The sequence below is a fragment of the Scylla paramamosain genome, chromosome 28 (assembly GCF_035594125.1).
Source record: "Scylla paramamosain isolate STU-SP2022 chromosome 28, ASM3559412v1, whole genome shotgun sequence".
Lineage (NCBI taxonomy): Eukaryota > Metazoa > Arthropoda > Malacostraca > Decapoda > Portunidae > Scylla > Scylla paramamosain.
Genome location: NC_087178.1, coordinates 6,702,501 through 6,729,104, shown reverse-complemented (window position 1 = coordinate 6,729,104; position 26,604 = coordinate 6,702,501). Strand labels below are relative to the sequence as shown.

Genomic DNA, 26,604 nt, shown 5'->3' with positions numbered 1-26,604 from the left:
CAGGGTGTGAGAACTGGAGGGAGTAGAGTGAGGAGAAGAGAGTGCTGACGAAGAAGGATGACCAGGGTGAGAGAGAGAGAGAGAGAGAGAGAGAGAGAGAGAGAGAGAGAGAGAGAGAGAGAGAGAGAGAGAGAGAGAGAGACCAGTGCTAACGAGACAAGGGTGACCAGAGTGCAAAAAAGTGAAATGAAGAAGGCGGCAACACATCGCCAACAACATTTCTGAAATATCAAATCAGTAAACAACAAACGTGTTAAAAGAAAGCAAACAGCAAACAATAAGATAGGGGAACTACGTCAATACATAAATAGCCAGTGCAAATAGTGCTGTATAGAGGACATTTAGAGAGGCGCTTCTGGGCACATCTGTTCAATAATTCCCACGCCTCCGGGTCCGCGTTGTCCTGTACCCTCGGCTTCTGCGGGAGGGAGAGAAAGGAGGGACTGTCTGGGAGGGAAGGAGGAGGGCGACACGGGGCAGTGGAAGAGGAAGAGGAGGAGGGGGAGGGGGTCAGGAATCACCGGATTAGAGGGGGGGGAGGGGAAAGAAAGGAGCAGCCTCAGCGGGATACTTAACTGTAATTTTAAAAGTGAACATAATTTAATCCTTTAATAAGAGCACTCGAGGCCTGGAGGCAGATTATTAGAGTGGCGGCATCAGCGTGGTGCGGCAGTTTGCGTGGCGGCGCCCGCTGCGTCACGGCCAAGACTGTGATATCCTGCTGAGTGAGTTATGTTGTTTTTTATTGAGTCCACCGATGGTCAGGAGCGCCCCTTCCCCACTCCCTCCCCCTCCCCCGTCACCTGGCTGTCCCTTCCCTCTTCCCACTCCTTGTCACGGCTGTCTCTGCTCCTTTCCCCCCAGCCCCTCCCCGTTACCTGGCCGCCCCTTCCTACTCCCTCACCACCTGGCTGCCCCTGCTCCTCTTCCCCTTCCCCGTTATCTGGCCGCCTCTTTCCTCCCTCCCTCCCCCCCTCCTCCCCTTCCCCATCACCTGACTGTCTCTCCCCCTTTCCCTGCCCCTGGCTGCCCCCGGAAGCCTCGCGTCAATGTTTCCGGGGTTCTCTGCGCCGGCAGACTCACCTGGCGGGCAGCGGCAGGTCGCCGAGTCGAACTCTTTAAGGGGCGTGCGTACGTGTGCAAGACGCTGAGAAATGAACTTAAAGGAACTCGATTTAGTATTCATGGGGTCCCGGGCCATTTGAGGCGCTTTGTTGTGTGCCGCGCTGTCACGCTGCTGACGAGGCCCAGCTCAACACGCTCCAGACACGCTCACCAGGCGCCACGCACGATACGCTCCCGTTGTGGCGACAATAAAACATTTTGGCTTGCAGTCCTTGCAATGCACCTGGCCAGCGGGGCCCGGCGACCATCCTGAGTCCTGGGCCCGCTGCCAACACACGCGGGGCGGGAGGAGGGAGTCTTGGGGAGGACGCAGGTGTCGGGTCCTCGCCACGGACTTTAGGAGGACGGCAGGTGTGTGGATGGCTGTCTTTTCCCCACAGGCTTCGGTCTGGTTTGGGAAACATCTGGGAGCAAGCTCGCGGGACTGCTTGGAATTATGGTGCGCAGCGTGTTTTTCCCACGGCGAGTTGTGTATGTGATCCCCAAGTGACGGGTGCGGCAGCTCCTCCCGCGGCCCCTGACGGTACTCCCTGCCAGGCCTGTGCTCGCAAGACCCGGGCAACAAGTGGAGGTTCTGGACAGGAGATTGGCGTCATCTTATTTTTCCCGAGGCAGACTGAGTGCCCCTGAGTCACTTCCACGTCCGTGCTGCTGTGGGAGGGACGCACGAACCCGCACCACAACACCACGGACCATATTCCCAAACGTCTCTACGCCGCACTTCCTTTATATTCAAGAAGCTTTAGTTGAAATTATATAGGTTTTTGAATGTTTTTTCTACGGTTTTAATGACATATTACAAGATTTCTACGTTATTAACAGGAGAAACACTCTTGAGAACCCAGCTAATCATCTCTGGCCTTTGAAAGTAGCCGTGGTAAAAGAGTAAAGCGTTTCAAAATACGGGTTCATAACATCATAACCCAGCTTCACTATACTGCCACGTGTGTGTGTTTGTCTTAAGTCTGTGGTAACCTTACGAAGCTACAGAGGATGGACGAAACAAAAAAGAACCCAGATGAATGAGGGAAAAGGGAGGAAAAGAAACACGAAAAAGATAAAAAGGAATACACTTCAATAGGACAAATAGAAGTCTTCAGTACCAACGCAGCAAGTCTAACTAGGGAAAGCCACGTATTGATACAATCACGTCTACTTGGTTGCGTCAGCAGGTCACCTCTCCCGTGGACTAGCGGACATCACCACAGAAATCACCACACACCCCACAGACGTCACCACCACCACAACACCATCACCCCCATTACGCCATTACACCAAAAGCCTCCCGCAATATTTCTTTCTACAAACGGGTAAAATTTTGCTCACCACTGCGCAGCTATAGTAGGTTTTAAGTCCCATATTCCTGTCGGCCGGGTAACAAAGTGGGAGTGTCGGTACCCGTGCGCACTTTCATCACTGGCACGGCGCGAGTCAGGCGGGGCGGCGGCCGAGGGACCTCCAACAGGGCAGAGTTTTAATGTGATTATCGGGCCAGTAATTTAGGGGAAAATATATATACCGAGTGAGACAGGGCTGGGCGGTGTGTGGCGCGGGAACAATGGACGGCGTGCTTATGGTGGGTCACGCGTGGCTGTGTGGGTGCTGGAGGGTCACACACGCACACACATCCACCCACCCATCCACACTCAAACCCACCCGTCCACCCACCCATCCAGCTACCCACACCCACACACCCACACACACACACACACACACACACACACACACACAGGGATGCATGTTGAAAAAGGAGCATTTAATCGTATAATGGACCGGCCGGTGTTGCAAAAGCTCGATTTCATTGTTTTAATATTATGACATGATCGGGGTTAGCGGCATCCATCAGGGAACCGTCACCTCCTCTACCCTTTACTCTCCCTTCACCTCTCACAGTAGTTCTCTCCCCTCGCCACCCTGGGCTGTACTCTCAAAGGCCTCAGCGTCTTATCCTTACTTTTAACGGGCTCTAGTGTCAGAGTCTATAGTTAGAGTCTATTGTGGTTTTCAAAGGTTTCTGCGTCTCATCTCTATTTTTAACGGGTTCCAGAGGACTTTGTGATTTTCAAGGTGTTTTCATGATTCTAGTGATAGTTTAACCCTTCCACTGCTATCTGGTACATCTTGCCTTAATTAGTAACCACTCAGATCTCGTTTCATGTTCCACAGCCACCTCCGAACATTGTAAAGGCTAGAAATTGCAAAATCTCTTAATCTTTATCCACTTCTTCCTTGTAGGTGCGTACAGGGATAACATGCATTAGTTTTAGTCTGTGAATAGTTGCATATCACAGTGAAAAGGGATGATTGATAAATATTCTGCAGCTAGTATCGACTGGGAAAAAATGTCCTTAGAGTTTCACCGTTCATTTGTGTGGCCTTTGAAAATAATGATTAGAGTTTTCAAAACACAGCTTCTCGTTTCCTTCAGTACTCTCAGTTGCTATGCTTTCCCTCTCACCATTTATCCACGTATCCCATCTCCTTTCGTCTCCTTCTTTCTAGTATCTCTTCTTTCCTCCTTCTCTCGCCTTTTCCTCCTAGTATAATTTTCTTACTCCTCTTCTCTCTCTCTCTCTCTCTCTCTCTCTCTCTCTCTCTCTCTCTCTCTCTCTCTCTCTCTCTCTCTCTCTCTCTCTCTCTCTCTCTCTCTCTCTCTCTCTCTCTCTCTCTCTCTCTCTCTCTATATATATATATATATATATATATATATATATATATATATATATATATATATATATATATATATATATATATATATATATATATATATATATATATATATATATATATATATATATATATATATATATATTCTCTACACATGTCTCCTTTATACCAGTATTTCCTTTCCTCCTTTCGTCTTCTTCCTCCCAGTAATTACATCTTTCCTCCTTTTCCTTTGGGTCTTTTCCTCCTAATCTTCTTTTCTTACTCCCTTTTCTTTATTTTTCTCTCTTGTCTTCTCTTCTTTATACCAGTATGTCTTCTTTCCTTCTCTCTTTCTTTGGTCTTCTTCGTCCCAGTATCTTTTTATCCTTTTCTCACTCCTCCTTTTTCTAGTCTTCCTCCCGGTATCTTTTTATCCTTTTCACACTCTCCTATATTAGTCTTCTTCCTCCCTGCATCTTTTTTTTTTTTTTCCTTCTCTCACTCCTCTTTTTTTTTAGTCTTCTGTTTCCCAGTATTTTTTTTTTATCATTTTCTCACTTCTCCTTTTTCAGTCCTTCTCTCGGTATTTTTTTTTTTTTTTTATCCTTTTCCTCCTCCTCTTCCTCCTCCTCCTCCTCCTCCTTCTTCTCCTCAACATGCGTCTCCCACTCTTCTCCCGTCGCTGCCACAAACTTTCTTCTCTCTCATTTGAACTTGCTGTGTCACCCTTACAATTATCGAGGTGGTTAAACGTGTTTGAGTCCCCCTCCCCCTTCCCCTTCTCTCCCTCCCCACCTCCTCATCCTCATCCTCTGACTTCACATCCCCTCGAAAACCTCAGGGGAAACCAAGGGAAGGGGCACACACACACACACACACACACACACACACACACACACACACACACACGACATAAAAAAAAAAAAAGACACGCAAATACACACATACGTATAAATCTGTAACCTAACACCGGACAATTCTCTCTCTCTCTCTCTCTCTCTCTCTCTCTCTCTCTCTCTCTCTCTCTCTCTCTCTCTCTCTCTCTCTCTCTCTCTGCTGCGTGTGTCTCTCTCCATACAGCGAAATAAATCTTGGCTGGGCGAATTATAAAGCAATCCCACAGGCAATTAAAATACAATAGATAGCAATGCGGTGTTGGTGTGTTGCCCAGAGAGGAAGCAAACACAAATCAGCGCCCCGGCTCAGACTTTATTGCGACCACAGCCTGAACAACAACACCACCACTACCCCCCACCACCGCCGCCGCCGCCGCCGCCACGAACAACACCAGAACAGCACAATATCTAGATCCGGTGGACGCACGAGTGTTGTGATACAGAGGAAGCAACAGAAAAACAACAAACACACCACGAACAGGAATACAGTAAACTAACGCACACACACACACACACACACACACACACACACACACACACACACACACACACACACACATAGGGAACAATAGTGTGTGTGTGTGTGTGTGTGTGTGTGTGTGTGTGCGTGTGTGTGTGTGTGTGTGTGTGTGTGTGTGTGAGGTGCGGCAACACAATCCAGCGTAACACAGGACACGGCAGCCTCTCTCCACGCCAATACAGAGAGAGAGAGAGAGAGAGAGAGAGAGAGAGAGAGAGAGAGAGAGAGAGAGAGAGAGAGAGAGAGAGATAACAGGGAACAGTCTCGTGTGAAGCGCCATCTCTCCTCACTGATCGGAATTTTCCTCACTCCTCATATCCCTTTGAAGGACTCAGCGCTTCCCCTTCCCTCTGTTCCCCTTTCTCCCTTTCCCTTCTCCCCTTCCCTCCCTCTTTCCTCCTTCTCCCTACCCCATTTCTCTTCCTTTTTCCCCTTCCTTCTCTTATCTTTCCTTCCCTTCTCCTTCCTCCTTTTCCCTTCCTTTTCTCGTTCCCCTTCTTTCAGCGCATCTTCCTTCATTCCTTTCCTTCCCTTCTTCCCAACACCTTCCCCTCATCGCTTACCCTTTCTTCCTCTTAGCACTTTCCTCTTCCTTCCCTTCCTCTTAGCACCTCCTCATCGCGTCCCTTCCTTCTTAACACTTTCCCCTCATCTCCTCCTTTCCCTACCTCTTAACTTTTCCCTCTTCCACGTACCCTTATCGTTAATCCTCATTTTTATCTACGGTTCCTCTTGGTTCCTCTTCATTTCTCTTCTTAGCGGTGTCCCCTTCTTGACTTCCTCTCCCTCATTCTCATCTTCCTGCACCTCTTTCCCTCCTTCGTCTCTTTTTAATCTCCATCCTTCCCTTTCTTCTGCCATGTGTCTCCTTCCTTCGCCTCATTTTTCCCTCCTTTCTACACCTCCTTCTTTCCTCTGCTACATATCCTTCTCTCCTACATTCCCTTCCATGCTACGTCTCCCTCCTTCGCCTCATTCTTACCTTCCTTCCTACACCTCACTCATCTCCCTGCCCGGCGCCTCCTGCCTCGCTCCCTCCTTCGTGAGACCTCCAGAGTTTCAAATGTCCCTTCTGCAGGTAACTTCTGAACCTAAGTTAGCCATCTTTCCCCTTGAACGAGAAGGATAGATGGAGGGCTGGTCTGGGTAAGGGTTGGGTAAGGGTTGGGTTGGGCTGGGCGGATGTGGATGTGTGTAGTGGGTGGTGGTGGTGAATGAGTAAGTGTGTGTGGTGGTGATGCGAATGATATGATGATTATAATGATGAGAATGGTGATGGTGGTGATAGAGATGAGTGACGGCTGTGTTGCACTAGCTAATGGAAGTTATTGCGATGCAGTTATACACTTCCGCGCACACACACACACACACACACACCAAGTCACAGATGAGGAAAGGAGAGAGAGAGAGAAAAAAAGCGAAGTGAGAGAAGGAATAAGGCGTCACACAAGCTAATGAAAGTTATTGCGACACACACATACACACACACATACAGACAGGACAGAAATGAGGAAAGGAGAGAGAGAGAGAAAAAAAAAACGAAGTAAGAGAGAAATAAAGAGCCCAGAATGTCACACCCACCACCTCACCCTCACCCCCCCCTCATCCCCTCACCTCTTGCCTCTCCCCGTCCCCAGAGCTCGACCTGTCCTCATGTTCTGTGCTAATCTGTAAAGTTCCCTCATCTCAGAAGCCACACGGAGATGCAGCGGGTGAGGAGGAGCGGCGCCCTGTCCCGTATGATTGGCTGTGCATCTGTAATGGGTCCCGAGATGGCTGGCAGATTGGGCGTGTGTGTGTGTGTGTGTGTGTGTGTGTGTGTGTGTGTGTGTATGTGTGTGTGTGTGTGTGTGTGTGTGTGTAGTGGCTTTTTGAAGATGATGGAAGGTATTGGTGCGGGAGCGGAGATTTTGATGATGATGGTAGTGATAGGAGGGAGTGGTGCTGATGGTGATGATGGTAGTGGTGGTGGTGGTGGTGGTGCAGGCGAGAATGATACGTATATTTTAATGGTAATGGTAATAGTTGCGTTTGCGTTGTTGATTGCACCTGCTGCCTACCTGTGTGTGTGTGTGTGTGTGTGTGTGTGTGTGTGTGTGTGTGTGTGTGATGGTGATACTGGTGATGGCGGGATGGTGTCAAACGCTCATCAGGTAAGACATCACAACACCACATTACAGCTTCAGTTTGTCACCACCACTTAGTCACCACCACCAGTCACCACCAGTCATCACTAATCACCACCAGTCATCACCAGTCACCACCAGTCATCACCAGTCACCACCAGTCATCACCAGTCATCACCAGTCACCACCAGCTATCACCAGTCACCACTAGTCATCACCAGTCACCACCAGTCATCACCAGTCACCACCAGGTCACCACCAGTCATCACCAGTCACCACCAGTCATCACCAGTCACCACCTCTTTTAGAGACTTTGGTGAAACTTTTGCTGTTTGCCTTGGACATATCAAAAGCCTTTGATAGAGTCTGGCACAAAGCTTTGATTTCCAAACTACCCTCCTACGGTTTCTATCCTTCTCTCTGTAACTTCATCTCAAGTTTCCTTTCTGACCGTTCTATTGCTGCTGTGGTAGACGGTCACTGTTCTTCTCCTAAATCTATTAACAGTGGTGTTCCTCAGGGTTCTGTCCTGTCACCCACTCTCTTCTTATTATTCATTAATGATCTTCTAAAACAAACTTCTTGTCCTATCCACTCCTATGCTGATGATACCACCCTGCACTTTTCCACGTCTTTTCATAGACGTCCAACCCTTCAGGAGGTAAACATATCACGCAGGGAAGCCACAGAACGCCTGACTTCTGATCTTTCTAAAATTTCTGATTGGGGCAGAGCAAACTTGGTATTGTTCAATGCCTCAAAAACTCAATTCCTCCATCTATCACCACTCGACACCAATCTTCCAGACATCACTACTCCCCTCTTCTTCAATGACACTCAACTATCCCCCTCTTCTACACTGAACATCCTCGGTCTGTCCTTTACTTATAATCTGAACTGGAAACTTCACATCTCATCTCTAGCTAAAACAGCTTCCATGAAGTTAGGTGTTCTGAGACGTCTCCGCCAGTTTTTCTCACCCCCGCAGCTGCTAACTCTGTACAAGGGCCTTATCCGTCCATGTATGGAGTATGCTTCACATGTCTGGGGGGGTTCCACTCATACTGCTGTTCTAGACAGGGTGGAATCAAAAGCTTTTCGTCTCATCAACTCCTCTCCTCTAACTGACTGTCTTCAGCCTCTCTCTCACCGCCGCAATGTTGCATCTCTAGCTGTCTTCTACCGCTATTTTCATGCTAACTGCTCTTCTGATCTTGCTAACTGCATGCCTCCCCTCCTTCCGCGGCCTCGCTGCACAAGACTTTCTTCTTTCTCTCACTCCTATTCTGTCCACCTCTCTAACGCAAGAGTTAACCAGTATTCTCAATCATTCATCCCTTTCTCTGGTAAACTCTGGAACTCCTTGCCTGCTTCTGTATTTCCACCTTCCTATGACTTGAATTCCTTCAAGAGGGAGGTTTCAAGACACTTATCCACCAATTTTTGACCACTGCTTTGACCCTTTTAGGGACTGGCATTTCAGTGGGCATTTTTTTTATTAGATTTTTGTTGCCCTTGGCCAGTATCCTTCCTACATAAAAAAAAAAAAAAAAAAAAAAAAAATATCCTTCTCTCCTATATTCCCTTCCCTGCTACGCCTCCCTCCTTCGCCAGTCACCACCAGTCACCACCAGTCATCACCAGTCATCACCAGTCATAAGTCACCACCAGTCACCACCACTCATCACCGGTCACCACCAGTCAAGGCCTCTCACTCTCCATCAGTAAGACTTCACAGCACCACATTACAGCAGCAGATTGTCACCACCACTCACCACCACCAGTCACCACCAGTTAGGGCCTCACCACTTAGCTCCTCCACCCGCGCAGGTTAATTAGGCGTGCACTGGTTGGTGGCACCCTCATACCACCCTCACCCATCTCCCTGGAAGCCTTGACCGCCACAGACAATGCACTTCTCTCTCTCTCTCTCTCTCTCTCTCTCTCTCTCTCTCTCTCTCTCTCTCTCTCTCTCTCTCTCTCTCTCTGCCTCGTAACACTAACTTCGCTTTAAAACTAACCTGCCTACCTTTCTCCTTTTCTGTTTGTCTCTGTGCCTTGTATACCTTCACCCCCTCCTCTCTTTATCTCTCCTCTCTCTCAGTCTCTGCCTCTCTCTCTCTCTTTCTCTGCCTCTCTGTTCCCTAAATAACCTCCCTCCTCCTCGTACCTACCTCCTCCTCCTCGTGCTCCTCCTCTTTTACCCTCTAATTAACCTCCTTTCTTTCTATCTCCCTCATTCCAGCAGCCTCGCATCAACAGCTCCCAGTCTCCTAGCAGCCTCACCCAGCCGAGCGAGACAAGTACCAGCAGAGCATAGCAGAACATAGCGGAGCGTGGCGTAGCTTAGCAGAGGAAGGAAGGAACCTCAGGAAGCCACCGCCCCTCCTTCTAAGCCCCGCCGTGCCTCACTCCCTGCAAGAAGGATAAACTTTTCACGCCGTAATTGCACAAGCACCTACAAAGTTTTAGCACCTCACTGACCATGGCGAGGGTGTGATGAGTAGCAGGGAGCTCACTCGTGTTCCTCACCCTATACACCGCTGGGTACTCATCCTCCCTGGCTTGTGAGAGGGAGATTGGATGATGGAGCGGGGCGGTGGAGGCTGGAGAGGCTGGAGGGGCTGGGGGGGCCTCGTCTTTCGTTCTTCTGATGTGCTGCTGTTTGGTGGACGCTGGGAGTAAGAACACTCTTCCACCTGGAGGTAAGACGTGTGTGTGTGTGTGTGTGTGTGTGTGTGTTTGTGTTTTGTGAGCTAAGTGGCATTCTCTTTCTCTCTCTCCCTCTCTCCCTGTCTCCCTCTCCCTCCCCTCCCCTCCCCTAGTCGTAACTTTCCCAGCTGTACCGCGGCAGTCTGTGCTTTGCCAACTTGTCTCCCTAAGTCTAGGCTCTCTCTCTCTCTCTCTCTCTCTCTCTCTCTCTCTCTCTCTCTCTCTCTCTCATTCCTTTACTCTTTTCCACCACTTGCCATTCCTCACTGCAAATTTTATTCCTTTCCTCCCTCCCTCACTCCCTCCCTCCTCCCTCCCTCTTCTGTTCTCGTTTTCTCTTTCTCCTTCCATTTATATTTCTTTTACCTCATTCAAACCTCATTTTGTCTCGTTCCCTCTCCTTTCTCCTCTACCTGCATTCTTCCATTTACCTTCTCTCTCTTACCTCCCTCCATTCTTTACCCCTGCGTCTCTCTCTCTCTCTCTCTCTCTCTCTCTCTCTCTCTCTCTCTCTCTCTCTCTCTCTCTCTCTCTCTCTCTCTCTCTCTCTCTCTCTCTCTCTCTTTTTCTTTACCCCAGCGCCATCTGCCACATTCCACACGTACTGCAAATTTTCATCTCCGTCAGGAATTTTCAAAGGCGAGGTTGGAATAAACTAAGCTGCGTTTCAACTCTGTACTGTGCTTCAGCGTCCCGTTTTCTTTCTCTATGCTCTGTTACCCTCTTTCCTCTTGCTCTCTCTCTCTCTCTCTCTCTCTCTCTCTCTCTCTCTCTCTCTCTCTCTCTCTCTCTCTCTCTCCTTCTTCTTCTTCTTCTGTTGTCAGCGTTTTGGATTCAATATTACATTCAGTTATGTATGTAAAAGATGTGATTCTCTTAAGGTCACGTGATTTATTGCGCGTTTTAGTGTTTGGTCTTCCTCGGGGCGCTAAGTACACGTGTGCACACACACACACACACACACACACACACACAATTAGTAAAGAAAGATGAACCAGAGCTTAAACTTTACACCTCTAGTAGTAGTAGTAGTAGTAGTAGTAGGAGGAGGAGGAGGAGGAGGAGGAGGAGTGATGGTGGATGAGATGAGGTGAGGTTACGTTAAGCTCGATTTAATTAAAAGAAGGAGGAAGAGGAGAAGAATTGCAGTATTAGTAGCAGCAGCAGCAGCAGCAGCAGTAGTAGTAATAGTAGTAACAATAGTAGCAGCAGCAGACAACCCAGTAGGAGTCATGGAGCTTCGAATCTCAAGTAGAGGCTTCACTGCTTCATTAGACATATTCGAGAGGTGATGAGAGTATAGCGCCGCCACGACCATGAGACAGTGCTTCCTCGGTGCTTCGCGGGGCAGGGGAGGCGAGTGGGGGCGTCCGTGGAGATGGTGACGGCGAGGCGAGAGCTGACGGTATTGGGTTGATCGAGGCAGGAAACTGAGCCGCTGGTACTGTAATTGCTATTATCTCTCTCTCTCTCTCTCTCTCTCTCTCTCTCTCTCTCTCTCTCTCTCTCTCTCTCTCTCTCTCTCTCTCTCTCTCTCTCTCGTTTATTTATTTATATTTCTTTCTTTCCTTCCTTCCATCCATGCTATTTTTTTTCTCTGGCTGCTTTCTTTTCCTTATCTGAATCTCCCTTCTTTTTTTTTCTTTATTTATTTGTTCTGTGGCTCCATTTACTTACCTCATCTTTTTTTTTCCTTTTTCGTTTCTTTCTTTTTTATTTTGCTTTCCTTTTTTTTACATCACTACTACGCTTGTTTGTTTTTTTCTCATTATTCTTCTCTTCTTAATACCATCTTTCTTCCTTTCTTCCTTCTTTCCTTCCTTCCTTCCTTCCCTTCAGATCATCTCCCATTTCTCTCTCCACCTCTTTCTATGACACGTATTCCTCACTCCCTTCCTTCCTTCATTCCCTCCCTTCTTTCTTCCCTCCTTTCACCTTCCATCCGTCCTCCATTCCTCCTTCCTTCCGTCCTTCATTCAAATCATCTCTCCCATCTCCCTCCCTCCCTACGTACGGGTTTCCACTATTTTCCTTCCTTCTTTACTTCCTTCCTTCTTTACTTCCTTCCCTCCTTCCTTCCTTCTTTCTTTCTTTCTTTACTTTTTTCCTGCCTTCCTTCCTGACGCAGATGATGTCGAGAGGCAATAAGTAGGTTTAGCTCAGGAAGGTAATCCCATTTTCTCTTAAGACCCGCCGTGGCATAAGGGAGGGACTTAAAGAAACACAGGAAAAAAGAGAAAACGCGAGGAGATATTTACGTAAAAGAAAACGGGACGAGAGGTAGGTAGGTACGTACGTAGGAAGAAAACTGCAATGTGTTTTTTCAATATTCATCCGTTTTCTATTCACTTTCTCCTTATGCGAATGCGGACAAGTGTTTACAAGAGAGAGAGAGAGAGAGAGAGAGAGAGAGAGAGAGAGAGAGAGAGAGAGAGAGAGAGAGAGAGAGAGAGAGAAATAACATTCTTCGCAAGTGTTTATGCTTCTCGTATGTTTTGCTTTAGATTCTGTTAACGGCCGCTAGATTGGCTTTGGTTATGGGGAGGAAAGCTAACGAGGTGCTGGAAGGAGGAGCGAGGAAGGGACGTGGAAGGGAGAGGAAGATGTGAAAGGGACGGGGGATATGATGGGAGGCTGATGGGTGTGTGTGGGCATTGAGTGGGCGTTAAGTGGGGGTCTTGATATGCTTGGCCTACAAAAATTACCATAAATAAGAGTATAAGAACATAAAGGAAGGTGGAGAGCGTAGCAGCGCATATCCACCAGTCATCTTTATCATATCTATTTATATTTGAAGGCTCCTTGTTGACTTGACACTAAAAAACACCTGAAACCTTAATATCGAGTCACTTCCAGTCATCTGCCACTGTGTTTGAGAACCAGTTTCATATTTCTTTGTTTTCCAATATCTAGATGGCTTGTATTCTTAAGTGCTTTTGTTTTGTTCAGCCTAGTTTTTTTTTTTTTTTTTTTTTTTTTTTTGAAGGCTACTAATTCTTTACAGGAGCCTTAGCCGTCTATGTATGCAGCACGCCTCGTATGCAAGAGGGGAGGGGGTTCACTCTTAACGCTGTTCTAGACAAGCATTCCGTCTCATCAACTCCTCTCCTCTAACTGACTGTCTTCAGCTTCTCTCTCTCATCGCTGCAATGTTGTGTCTCTTGCCATCTTCTGCTATTTTCTCGCTAACTGCTTATTCGATTTTGCTAACTGCATGCCTCCCCTCCTACCGCGGCCTCGCTGCACAAGACTTTCTGTTTTCACCCCTGTTCCGTCCACCTATTTAATGTAAGAGTTAACCAGTATTCGCAGTCATTTATCCCTTTTCTGGTAAACTCTGGAACTCCCTGCGTGCTGCTGTATTTCCTCCTTCAATGAATTGAACTCTTTCAAGAGGGAGGTTACAAGACACTTCCCCTCCAGTATTTGACGATCGTTTCTGACCTCTTTGTGGGGGATGGCGCCTCGATGGGCCTTTTTCTACACTTCTGTTGCCCTTGGCCGGTGCCCCCCTTACATAAAAAAAAAAAAAAACTATGGGACTGAGCGAGCGGGTGGAAGGTGAAGTGGAAGATGAATTTGGGAAGAGACTAGGGCCAGGGAATGCGTTAAGAATTAGCGGCAGGTCTTGTGTGCAGGTGAGGTGAGACTGTGGGACGGTGCTGGCGGGGGGAAGGGAGGCGAGACCGTGAGAGGGACACGATTCCTGGAAGAACTACAAGGCGAGGTCACATAGAGGAAAGGAGAGGAAGTGTTAGGAAGAGGGCAAGAGGGATGAGGTATTTTAGGGAGGAGAGGCTGGCTATTCTAGGAGAAGGGAAAAGAAAGAGGCTGCTTGTGAGGTGAAGGGAAGATGAAGGAGCTACGTGAGAGAAGAGGAGGAGGAAGAAGAGGAGGTATTACAAGTGGAGGAGGTGGCACGAGTCTTCTTGAGGAGGAGGAGGAGGACAGAGAGAGAAAGTGAAGAAAGAGGGGGAGAAAGGAAGCTGTCTGGAGGAGAAGAGGAGAGGAGAAAGGATGTGTAGAGGGGAGAGAGAGAGAGAGAGAGAGAGAGAGAGAGAGAGAGAGAGAGAGAGAGAGAGAGAGAGAGAGAAATGGAAAAAGAAGGCTGAAGACTGACTGTAGGCGGAGAGAGAGAGAAAAAAAGGAGGAGGAGGAGGAGGAGGAGCAGGAGGAGGTTGACTGAAAAGGGAGGAGAAAGAGGGAAAGGACAAGGAGAAGTCAGGAAAGGAAGAAGGAAAAAGTAGAGAAAGTGTCTAAGAAGAACGGAGGAGGAGGAGGAGAAGGAAGAGAAGAAATAAAAAATGTCTGGAAAGGAAGGGGAAGGAAAGGAAGGGAAGGAAAAAAAGCTTGTCTGGAGGGGAAGAAGGAGAGGAGAAAGAGGAGAATAGGAAAAAGGAAGATTGTGTGAAGGGGAAGGAGGAGGAGGAGGAGGAGGAGGAGGAGGAGGAGGAGGAGGAGGAGGAGGAGGAGGAGGAGGAAGGGGAAAGAGAAAGCTCCACAGGGGAAGAAGGAGGAAGAGGAGAAAGGGAAAAAAGAAGGAAGAGGGAAAGAGAAAGATCTTGAGAGAAGGAAGAAAAAGAGGGAAAAAGGAAAATCATTTGAAGGGGAAGGAGGGGAAGGAAGGAAAGAGAGGGGGAAGGAAAGAGAGAAGGAGAGAGGAAGAAGGATTATTTGGAAAGGGGATGGAAGTGAAAGAGGAGAAAAAGAAAGACTATCCGAAGGAGGAGAAGAAAGAAAAGAAAGAAAAGAAGGGAGAAAGCGAAAGGTAGTCTGGAAGGAAAGAAGAAAAAGAAGAAGAAAAGAGAAGAAAAGGTGAGAGGAGGAAGAAAGGTTAACTGAATGGGAAAGCAGGAATATGAAAGAGGAAGAAGATTACCTGAAGAAGAAAGAGAAGGAAAAGAAAAACGAGAGGGAAAAGGAAGGGAAAAGCTTAGCTGAAAGGGGAGGGAGGTGAGGGAGGGGAAAAAAAGAGAGGTTATCTGTAAGGGGATGGAAAATTTGGCTGACGGTGCATCTTTCCCCCTCTCCCACTGCTCTTCCATCTCTCTCTCCTTCTCTCGTTCCCTCTACCCCTCCTTCTCTCCCTTCTCTCTCTCTATCTCTCTGTCCCTCTCTTCCTACTTCTCTCCCTCTCTCCTTTCCTTTCCTTCTCTCTCCCTCCTTCTATCTCTCTGTTCCTCCCTCCCTCGCTATCCCACCCTCTGTCTCTCCCTTTCTCCCTCTCTATCCCACCCTCTCTCTCCCTTTCTCCCTCTCTTCCTCCCTTTTTCCCTGTCCCTTTTCTCCTGTCGTTCTCTCTCTCCCTCTCTTTGTCTCTTCCTTTTCTTCATCCCTCTCTCTGTCCCTTCCTCTCTTCCTCTCTCCCTCCCTCTGTCCCTCCTTCTGTGCCTCCGTCAGGTGCGCGATTAACTAGGGATTACTGTTTTTAAGGCCGTGTAAGCCCGCCAGAAATAATGGTTTCGGAAGCGCGCCCTTTTTATTTCCATTTGTACTTCTATAAAAATACGTTCTGTTGACCAACGCAGAGAGAGGGAGAGAGGGAGGGAGAGAGGGAGAGGGAAAGGGTGTATCCGGAAACGAGGATGGTGTTACTCGTGAAACTAAAATAAATAAAGTAAAGGAAAAAAAAGAATAAAACAAGAGCACGGGGAAGCAAAAATATTGTGAAAGGGCTACTGTCTTTTTTTTTCATCTTTTTTACTCTTTTCTTTTTTCTTTTCTTTTTTTTCTTTACGGTCCACTCTTCTGTTCTGCTTTCAATTTTTCACTTTTCTCCTTTTTTTATTATTTTATGGTATTGAGAGAGAGAGAGAGAGAGAGAGAGAGAGAGAGAGAGAGAGAGAGAGAGAGAGAGAGAGAGAGAGAGAGAGAGAGAACCGCTTGAGGCGTTTAGGAAGGAACCAGGAACCAGTCAGTACCCACACGCCCATCCAGAACCGCTCGTCTTCTTTCCCACTTCAGGAGTCTTCAGGAGGGAGCCTTGTCACGTCCCCCCACTCCCCATCTCCCTTTCCTCCCTTCTTTTGCTTATTCTCCCTCCCCCATTCACTCCTTCTGTATTACTCTGAGTCTCCATTCTATTCACTCCCTTGAAATTCTCTTCTTCTCTTCTCCCATCTCTCTTTCTTCCCTTTTTCTTCCTTTCTCTCATCCATTCATTCCCCTTCTACTCTTCTCTTCTTTCGCTCTCTCCTCCATTCTGTTCACTCCCTCGAAGTTCTCATCTTCTCCCTTCTCCCTTCCATGTTCTGCCTTGGTGTCTTCTCTCCCCATCCCTCCGTTCTCGGCATCTTCCTTCCTCCCATTCGCTTCCTCCCATATCTTCTTCCTTTCTTTCTCCCTTCCTTGTCATTTCCTTCCAATCTTTCTCTCTCTCCCTTCGTCTCAGCTTCTCTTGATGACGTGCCGGGTGTTGGGAAGTGAATGCTCACGTCACCACGCTCACCACTCTCATCACTCAGTATGCTACAACTTTCTCCCGCCACTGTCATCATTGTCATCACCATTACCGGGACAGCAAAATCTTCACCCAACTATCACCATCATCACCATCACCGTGACTGTCTTTTTATCATCACCGCTAGAAACACTACCACCTGTACTCTGAAATATCTACCCCACACCAACATCACCATTATCATCACCACCACTGTCTATCACCATCACTAAAGCATCACTAGAACACTTGGACCATAAAATTTTGGCGCCATATCATCACTATCATCACCATCATCACTATTACCACGACTGTCTGTTTACATCACCACGAACACCTAAATCTTGACCCTGCACCATCACCACCATCACCTGGATACCGAAACCTTCACCCCACAGCACCACCGCAGCCACGACTATCATCACCACCACCACCACCACCACAATCATGGCTATTAACTTGTGCAGCGAATATGAATGAGGGAAGGAAAAGTGGCAGGGAATCTTAAGTTATTGGCGCGTTTAGTGTCCTGCTGTGAACCGTTGTGTGGGTCACGTAGTGTTTCGAGTAAAAGGTTCATCCTGACGAATCGCCGTAATCGAGGCCCCGCATCAGGTTTCGTTGTGATTAAGAAAGAGGAAATCTGAGTAAAATATCGCTAGAAAACAAAAGCGGTGCGGGAATTTTAGGTTTTATTTTTTTTAGGGTTTTAAGATTATTTGCAAGTAATGGAGAGTAAAGATTGTTTTTTTAGTGATTAAGGAAGAGAAAATCTGAGTGAAGCATCGCTAGAAAACGAAACAGCATAGGCATTTTAGGTTTTAAGCTTTTTTTTAGGTCTAATTTTAGGTCTAATTTTAGGTTTTAAGCTTTTTTTAGGTCAAAGTTTTAAAGTTTTAGATTTAAAGTAAAGTTGAATGGCAGTAATTGGGGGTAAAGATTTTTTTTAAGGATTAGGGAAGGAAATAGGAGTAAAAATGTATTTGGTAGAAAGCAAAGCAAATTTTAGGTTTAAGTATAGAGGTTTTACGGTTTTAGATAAAGTAAGGCAGTAATTAAGAGCAAAAAATATGTTTGCGGTGATTAGAGGATGGAAAATCAGAGTAAAGATGTATTGCCTTTGTGTTTTAAGTCTTTTTTTTTTTTAGAATTTTAGAGTTAGTTGGAAGTAATGGAGAGAAAAGCTTGTGTTTTTTTTTTTTTTTTTTTTTTGAGGGGGGAAAGGAAGAAAAATATGAGTTAGCTGCATTGGTATTAAACAAAACAAATTCTAGGATCATTTTAGGGTTTCAGGGTTCTAGACAAAGTTGAATAGCAGTAATAGAGATGAGAGATTTTTTCCTTTTTTTTTTTTTTGGTAATTAGGATAGAGAGAGGTGACTAAAGAGTATTGTTTTAGACGAATTACATTTTAGGTTAAGTTAAGATTGGAGTTTGAAGATCTCAGGTTTAAGGTAAAGTCAAATAGCGGTAATCAAGACCTCATTATATTCCCTGGTGTTAGATACATTCCCCAGCCATCAAGGGACAAAAAAGAAAGTACGGTTTAAGTAGAAGTTCAAAGTTTAGGGTTTTTAGGTTTAAGATAAAGTTCTATACCAGTAATTAAAACCTCATTATGTCCTCTCCTCTCACGGTACATTTTCCAGCGATTAAGGAAAAAAAAAAAAAAAGCAGCGCATCGTTTAAGTAAATTTAGGTTTTAGGGATAAGGTAACGCGGAAAAAATGAATACACCGAGAGGGGAAAAAAAAAGGTCACGCTGGATTTCCTTGCGCTTAAGTAATAAAAAACAAAGCATAGTTTAATTTCAAGTATGTTTTAAGCTTAGAATTTCAGGAGACGCGGAAAAAATTAATACGCCGAGAGGGGGAAAAAAGGTCACGATATGTTTTCCTGCAATTAAGGGACAAAAAACTAATTATAATTCAATTTTAGGTATGCTTTTAGGTTTAGAATTTCATGGTTTTACTGTTTAGGTGACGCGGGAAACGGATGCGCCACGAGAGAGAGAGAGAGAGAGAGAGAGAGAGAGAGAGAGAGAGAGAGAGAGAGAGAGAGAGAGAGAGAGAGAGAGAGAGAGAAAAGTCAGTAGCGTGGCAGCGAAAACTTGTGGTCGTGAATAAGGATTTAGCTGAGCGACTCTGAACGGCACGCTGGCTGGGGGAGCTGCGGGGGTGCTGGGGTCGTGATGGGGGTCGTGATGGGGGCGAGGAAGGGCGAGGAGGAGCGCTATAGCCTGTGGGAGGGGAGAAGAGGGGAGAAGCTGAGAGTGGCTTGGATATTTCTCTTCATCAACTCCTCCCCCTCCCCCAACTTCCGTGATTCCTCCCCTCACCCTTCCCACTCCTCACTCATCCAAATTTTTTTTCCCATTTTCCTTCTATTATTTTTTTTTTTTTCTCCTCTTCCTTCCTTCTTCCCCTTTTTTTGCACCTCGGGAGTCACTTTTCATCGACTCCCTGGCTTTTCCTAACTCACTTCCAGGTTCCTCCTCTTCCCTGCCATGTTTCCTCTTTTTTTTTTCTCTTATTTTTTTCTTTCCCCTCTTCTTTTCACCTGTAAGCTTGAGTATTCCTCTTTTTCTGTTTCCTCTTTAGCCCTCAGCCATCCATGTAACATTTTCTCGTCTTTCCCGTTTTTGTTTTTTTCCTTTTTCTCTTCTTCCTTTCATTTGTAATTTCGGGGACTAGTCTTCATAAGTACCTTAACTTTTTTCCAACTCCCTCTCCAGTTATCAAAAAATGTACCAACAGTTTTCCTCCCCTTTCTTTCTAGGTTTCCTCTTCGTTCCCTCTTTCCCCCCACTCCTTTTCACCTCTAAGTTTGGGCGTTCCTTTTCATGAGCCCCTTAACTTTTCTCTCAATTCTCTTTTCAGTCACCAAAAATTAAAAAAAAAACAGCGTTTCCTCAACTTTTCCTTTTATTTTCCTTGCTTTTCTTTTTTTTTTATTTCCTCTTTCCCCTTCTTGTTTTCACCTGTAAGTCCTGGTACTACTCTTCATCAGTATCTTAACTTCTATGAAACCCCTTCTCAGTCATCCGAAACCACCAAAACACCGATTTTTTTTTTTTTTTTCCCTCTCTCTCTCTTTCTTGTTTTTCATCCCTAGCCTCACAAAATCGCGCCTCCCCTTTCTGGCCAAATTGCGCTCGCTAAGCCCTTCCTGTGCAGAAACTCAGTACCGTGGACGCTAGGGTGCCTTCTGGAGTGCCACAGTTGGCCCTCTCGCTCCGTAGACTTCTCACTCCCCCTGTCAGCCTGGGGAATAGGTTCAAGAGGGAGAGTCCAGCAAAGGGTCACTGAGAGTCGAGGGAGTCAAGTCGTAAGTTCGTAAGTTTTGTGGTAATAAGAACGAAAGTGCGGAACTTATAATGATGAGGAAGAGGGTGAGATGTACGTACCTGGCTGGCTGGCTGGGTGTGTGAGGGTAAGGTGTGGCGTAGGCAGGAAAGTGGTGGTCAGTGGAAGGATACAAGGGTGGAGGAGAATGTTTCAGTGCTGGGTGAGGAGGACACGTGAACGGGGCCTCTTCGGGGTAAGGAAATGAGAGGAAATGATTCTTAACCAGAGTTTCCTGAAGAGCCCCACTTTTTTTTTTCCTCTTTCTTTCTGTCTCTTTTTTCTCTCTCCCTCTTTCTCTCTCTCTCCGTCTTTCTCTTTCGTGTGAGTGAAAATTACGATCTTCTCTTTCCCGAAAAGGAAAAAAACCTTCAACTACATGCGACAAATAAAAAATAAGAGAAAGAATTTCGTTAAAGAGAAAACACGTTAAAAAAATAATAGAAAAAGAGAAAATGTTAATCTGTTACCGAGTTTCAGTGATTAGAATACTGTTAAAAAAAGACCTTCATTAGGATACACTTACCTGTTGGAACCACCTGCGCTTACCTGAGCCTTAATTAACGCTTCCAAACCACCCTCTAGATCAATCTCCTCCCCCCCCCTATAATATAAAAATATGAGAGAAATGGAAAGAGAGAGTGAGAGACGAGATTTCCGTCCGAGCGCTGCGCCGTTCAGGAAGGAATAGGAGGGCAAATTAAGGGTAAGTGAAGGAAGAATGCGAATGGAGGAGGGGCAGGAGGGGACGGGGGGAGGCTGGAGAGACAGGGAGAAAGAGAGAGAGGGAGAGAGACGGGGAGTTTAAAAGTTTCCGAGAGTTTTGAGTGAAGCCGATACCCCAAGTTAGTGGTCTTTTCGCACACAAACGGAGGCAGTCATGAAAAATTATGGAGTCTAATGCCGCGCGACTTAACCACCTCCGCCATTACTACCACTACCACCACCACCGTCGCCGCCGCCACCACCACCACCACCACCACCTCGACCATCACCACCACAACGCACCACTAGAATCACATCCGCCACTGTACGACCACCACCACCACCACCACCACTACCGCTAACGACGCCCATCTCCTGCAGCTTGCGTCAAAGAGGGAAAGAGAGAGAGGGAGAGAGAGAGAGAGAGAGAGGGAAGGACAGAGAGAAAGGGAAGAAAAAAGAGGAAAAAATGAGGTTTCCATGGCGAAGAGAAGTAGATGTGGCGTGATTTCCAGACCACCTCTTCCAGACCTGAGCTTCCAGGCTCCCTCAATGTGCGACTCCCTCGTGGATCCTGGAGTTAAAGGGACTTGTTGGGTAGTTACGGATAGTTACGTGAGTCTATTGGTAGTTAAGAAGACTTGGGTAATTAAGATGACTCATTAGGTGATTAAAGGACTTGTCAGGTAGTTAAGTGGACTGATAAGGTTAAAATAAAGGCATTAGGTGATTAAGTGACGTTGGGTAATTATGGGAGTCTATAGGTAGTTAAGGTGTGTTGTTATTTCAGTATGGAGGTTGTTGGATAGTTAGAAGGACTTATTAGATTGTTAAGGGATTTATTAGATAATTAAGGATAGATAGGAAGTTGAGGAGTCTAATTAAGTATTCAAGAAGTCTAGTTAGCTGGTTAAGGAGTCAGATTAGCTACTTGGAGTTTAATTAGGTTGTTTAGGAAGGAGTTTAATTAATTTAAGGGACTAAACAGTTAAGTAAGTCGTATTTATTGGATAGTAAAGTGAACTCATTAAGTAGTTAAGGCAGTCACTAGATTGTTAAAGGAAGTTAGACAGTTAAGAAGACTAGCTAGTTAGTTAAGGGGCTCATTGGATAGTTAAGGGGCTCATTGGATAGTTAAGGAGCCTCATTGAGTAGTTAAGGGATCTCATTTAATAGTTAAGGAGCTCATTGGGTAGTTAAGGGGCTTCATTGGATAGTTAAGGGGTCCAATGGGTAGTTAAGTGTATGTAGGTAATAAAGGGGCCTCATTAGACAGTTAAGGGACTCGTTGAGTGGTTACAGAGACTAAAGAATATTCGCTGGTTAGAACTCGCTGGTAATTAAGGGTAAGTAAGTAGTTAAGTGGCCTCGTCAGGTGGTTAAGGGCACTATTTAGGTAATTAAGGTACGTGGGTAGTTAAGAGGCCTCGTCAGGTAGTTAAGGGGACTATTTAAGAAATTAGGGGTACTTGGGTAGTTAAGGGAACTATTTAGGTAGTTAAGGGAACAATTTAGGTAATTAAGGGTATGCAGGTTGTTAAGGGCTCTCACTAAATTGCTTCCAAGTGCTGCACAAGACCTCCAATTCCTCACGCTCCCTCACACTCCTTGTATTTCATCACCTAACTCGTCTTCGCCTCCTCCTCCTCTTCCTCCTCTCCCCCCCTGACTCCCACTCCCTCTCTCCTCGGAAGCGTTGGAAATGACTTAAATATTTATACTTTGGCGTTAAGGGAATTCAGAAGGCTGCCTTTATGTATTCCCTGCCTCCCTGTCCTCCTCTTCCTCCTCCTCCTCCTCCTCCTTCTCATCTGCAGTGATGGAAATGACTTCAATATTTGTATCTCTCCACCTTTGCCTTCCTGACGGGGGTGGAGTGCTGTGGTGGATGGTAATGGATGGTGGTAGGAACAGCTGGAGGGTGGAGTGAGTGGAGGGGGTATTGGAAGATATGAGGGGATCGTGGAGAGGAGCTGGAGGGTTGTGGGGAGCATTTGGAAGGGAGTGGAGGGCGGTGTGGAATTATGGAAGGGGGAGGGGAGGGCGGGAGGGCGTTTCGAGGGCGGTGAGCGTAGTGGGAGCATTTGGGAAGTGGTGAAGGGCGGTATGGAGTAACTGGGTGCTGTAGGAGATGCTAGGAGGGTGGATGGAAGCAGATGGAGGTAGTGGATGAAGGTGAAGAGAGATGGAGAGCGGGAGGAATGGTAGAACAGGTGGAGGCAGTGGGTAGTGGGTGGAGGATGGTGGGAGAGCAGTTGCGGGCAGGTGGATACAGTGGGTGGTGGATGGAAGTCATTGGAGAGTGGTAAGGATGGTAGGGGATGGTGGAGGGGCGGGTGGAGGCAGAGGAGAGCGGTAGGAGATGGTGGGGAAGCAGTTGGAGCATTGGGAGCATTTAGGAAGCGGCAGGAAAGCAGGGACGGGCTGTGGTCTAAAGGCCTCGGGGCATTAAGCTTTCGTTTTCCATTTGTGGCAGCAAAAATCGCAGCTCCCTCCCTCTTTAAGACAGAACATACTGGCAGGGGCGAAAAAGTGGGTCACCTCCGAGTACTTAGCTAAGGCTACGCGGGTACTTGGCGGGGGTAAAATGATGCCATCCACTCAACCCCCCAACAAGGACCCCAAGTATCCTGCAGGAGGGAAATATCAGTAATCAGGATAGAACAAGGAATAATGAGTCCAGAATCTAAAAATAGTAAGATTTAAAAGAGGAGATACAGAAAGATAGGAAGGAATTGGAGTGGTTGGTGAATAGAACAGACTCAGTAATCAGGTTGTTAGTGCCGAGTCATTAGGGAGTTTTAAAAGATTAGACGAATTTATGGAGAGTGGAAATACGTAGGTGTGTTTCGTACAGGGACTGCCACGTGTAGGCCTGATGGCTCCTTGCAGTTTCCCTTATTTTCTTAGGTTCTTTGAGTCATCAATTTGACTAAGACGAACATGCAGGCTTGGGAGGAAAAGTGACTTCTTCCTCTTAACTCAATCAGCACCGGGCTACCTGGACCATCCTCTGGGACTCTCTCTCTCTCTCTCTCTCTCTCTCTCTCTCTCTCTCTCTCTCTCTCTCTCTCTCTCTCTCTCTCTCTCTGTCTCTGTCTCTGTCTCTCTCTCTCTCTCTCCCCTCATTGTATCCTCTGCGTCAATCAATGGTATCAAGAATGTTTTAGTTCCTTTATTCCGTCAGCTCTCTTCACCTCAGCGGTGGGGAGTGGCGGGGACTGGTGGGTAGTGAAGGGTATTGCCTCTTTACTCCGCGCGTCCGTAAAAGGAGACTGAAGGAGACGGAGTGAGAGGAGTGGGAATCTTTTCTTTGTGATGTTACTCCCTCAGCGAAGCAAGACGTGATATCTCCACCTGACTGCCTCCCTTTCAGAGAATCTCAACCTGGGGATGTATCTTGAAACGCTTCTGAGTTGCATTACGATTGTTTTCAAAGGCCACACAGATGAGGAGTCGAGTGTCCATGAGTGGTTTTCCTTATTCATGATGCATAATCCTTGTCAGATTGTCAGAATCATGATGAAACTGTAAAAACGAGTTATGTCCACTAGAGACTGTTTCAAAGTAGTCGAGATAGGATACGGAAACTTTTGAGCAAGCGAGCCTTGGTATATTAATTAGTATTAATAAAGTATAGACATTTAGCAAGTGAATGATCCCCCCTTCTTTGCACAATACAGAAATCTTGTCAAACTATCGTCAGAACCACGAAAGCCCCACTAAAAACTCGCGTAGTATCCATTAGAGCACGTTTAAAAGTAGTCGAGATAATGCATCGTAACTTTTTGAGCATGGAGACCCTGGTGTAGAGATTATTAGTATTGTATGGGCCAGCCACGGCAAAGAAGAGATGGAAGGACTGCATAGATGATCTGACAGAGGGAGAATTAACCCTTTCACTGCGATGCAAGACATTTAACAACACCAGAAGCAATGCATGAAATCTTTATAAGCATCTACAAGAAAGTTAAGGGTGAAAAGAATAGATTTTGTAATTTCTACCCAATTTAAAGGCTATAGAACAAGTAAAGATGTCTCAGATTGACAGGAGAGGGATTAAGAAAAGATCTATCAAATAGCAGCCAAAGGATTAAATGATAAGATACAAATGACAACCCTATAGAGAAGACTAGCGAGGAACAGCGACCATACACGAACAAGAGAGAGACTGTAGAAGAAATATTGTATGGTCATTTATATTTTACCAGCAGTACGTGAATGACATCCCCTTTTCTCCCAGGGACTTGAAGGAGGCGCACAAAAAGAGAGGAGGCAGAAAACAGAGAAACAGCGACAATAAGTGAACACAGGACAGACTGCAGAAGAAACACTGTATGGGTATATATTATTTACCAGCAGTACGTGAATGACATGAAGGAGACTTGAAGGAGTAAAAGAGACAACAAAACAAACCTCCCAACTCTGGCCCGGGAAACTTGAAAATGAGCACAGGAAGTTGGAAGGAAGGCAGGGTTGTGACCGCATGTTGTTGGCGGAAGGTTTCACGAGAATGACCTGGAAGTGAACGGAAGGAAGCATTATTAACGTCCCCGAGTTCCCTTCCTGCCTCGTGGCCCTGAACCCGCTGAGCTGAACCCCTCCCCCTGTCCTCTTTGTCCCCCGTGTCTCAGAGCAGGGAATGGGTGCAGACACAAGCCAGGGATTTGAGTGTAGAGCTATTTGTACAGGTGTAAAGGGGATGTAGGTATGCAAGGGTGCCTACTGTATCTCACACCTGCCTCATATGTGTACTTGTACCTGTCCCACACCCGTGAGTATAGGTTAGCTGTAGTGTGTAGGGCAGTGTGTGCATCTGTGTAGGTAGGTAGGTAAGTAAGTAAGTAGGATGCGTCTTTACCTGCTATTCTTCTCTTGAGTGCACTACCTGTGGAAAGTGGTTTTTTCCTTCCTCCCTCTTTCCTTTCTTCCCTCTGTCCCTCGCTGATATCCTCCTCCTCCTCCTCCTCCTCCTCCTCCTCCTCCTCCTCCTCCTCCTCCTCCTCCTCCTCCTCCTCCTCCTCCTCCTCGAGACTAGAGTCCACAAGCGCCGAGACAAATGTATACAAATACCACTCATGATGCAAGAATGTAAACATGCCGCATATTTACAACGAATATTAAAGACTGGGAGATACGACGAGATAGGGCAAGTCTGAAACGTTACCTGTAATGCGAGTCTTTCATATCCTGTGTTAGTCTTACTTGTCCTCACCTGTCCTTACCTGTCCTTACCTTGTTCTTACCTGAGACTGTAAGGTGTGTTTCTCCTCATAATTATTCATTGTAATCTTCCAACGCTCTGCACACTCTCTATAGCTTTTTGTCATGGATACCTAACCTACGTAACATAACCTTAGCTAACCCCCAGGACTCTCTCTCTCTCTCTCTCTCTCTCTCTCTCTCTCTCTCTCTCTCTCTCTCTCTCTCTCTCTCTCCCTCCCTCTCTCTCCATAACCCCCTGTCATGCAAGCGAGGATGAGGGAGATCAGGTGGAGCGGCGCCCTTTGTCCTGGTGCGCTACTAATAACGGAGCGTGTCGAGACGTGACTCTCCGCCAAGTTATGCTGAACAAGACATCAGGAAATTACCCTCACGTTTTCTTTTTAAGCTTCATCCCGGCACTTAATTACCGTGTGTGTGTGTGTGTGTGTGTGTCAGTGTGTCAGTGTGTGCATACGTATCCCACCGTTGCCACCAATGTGTGTGAGCTGAACCGTATTATATATGTGTATGTGTGTTTGTGTGTGTTAGTGTGTGAGTGTGTGCGTTTACGTAGCGTCCCAGTGGTGTTTGTTTAGCGTGTTTGTGCACGTGATTCTAATTAGTTTTACGGCGTGCAGTTCAAACGATACACGTAATTAATGGGGGTTGTGTTTTCCCTGCTGCTGCATTCCGGCCACATGCGATGCCGTTATAATTAAGACTTACTTTTATTAACCTGCCTTGTGTTTGTTCATTATCTTGACTATTTTGCCCTGCGTTTATATCTGCGTCCCCTTTTTTATCGTTTTTTTTCTTTTTTTTCACTTCTTGTTTTTGTTTTTACTTCCGTTCCTCCGGTGCGGCTTTGTTATGATTAAGATTT

General features: G+C 46.4%; 1 protein-coding gene across 4 annotated transcripts in view; it reads left to right on the top strand.

The window, feature by feature from the left end:
• LOC135114825 (hemicentin-2-like) overlaps positions 1 to 26,604 on the top strand; it is a 76,194-nt gene that overhangs the window by 2,325 nt on the left and 47,265 nt on the right. The window contains exon 2 of one of the 4 annotated variants that reach the window (XM_064030943.1): positions 9,565 to 10,021. In XM_064030943.1, the coding sequence (XP_063887013.1) occupies positions 9,970 to 10,021 (52 nt within the window). In that variant the 5' untranslated portion in view covers positions 9,565 to 9,969. Of the gene's footprint in view, positions 1 to 9,561; positions 10,022 to 11,329; positions 11,470 to 26,604 lie in introns of those variants that run through there. The other 3 variants (XM_064030941.1, XM_064030944.1, XM_064030945.1) reach the window with 3 other exon arrangements.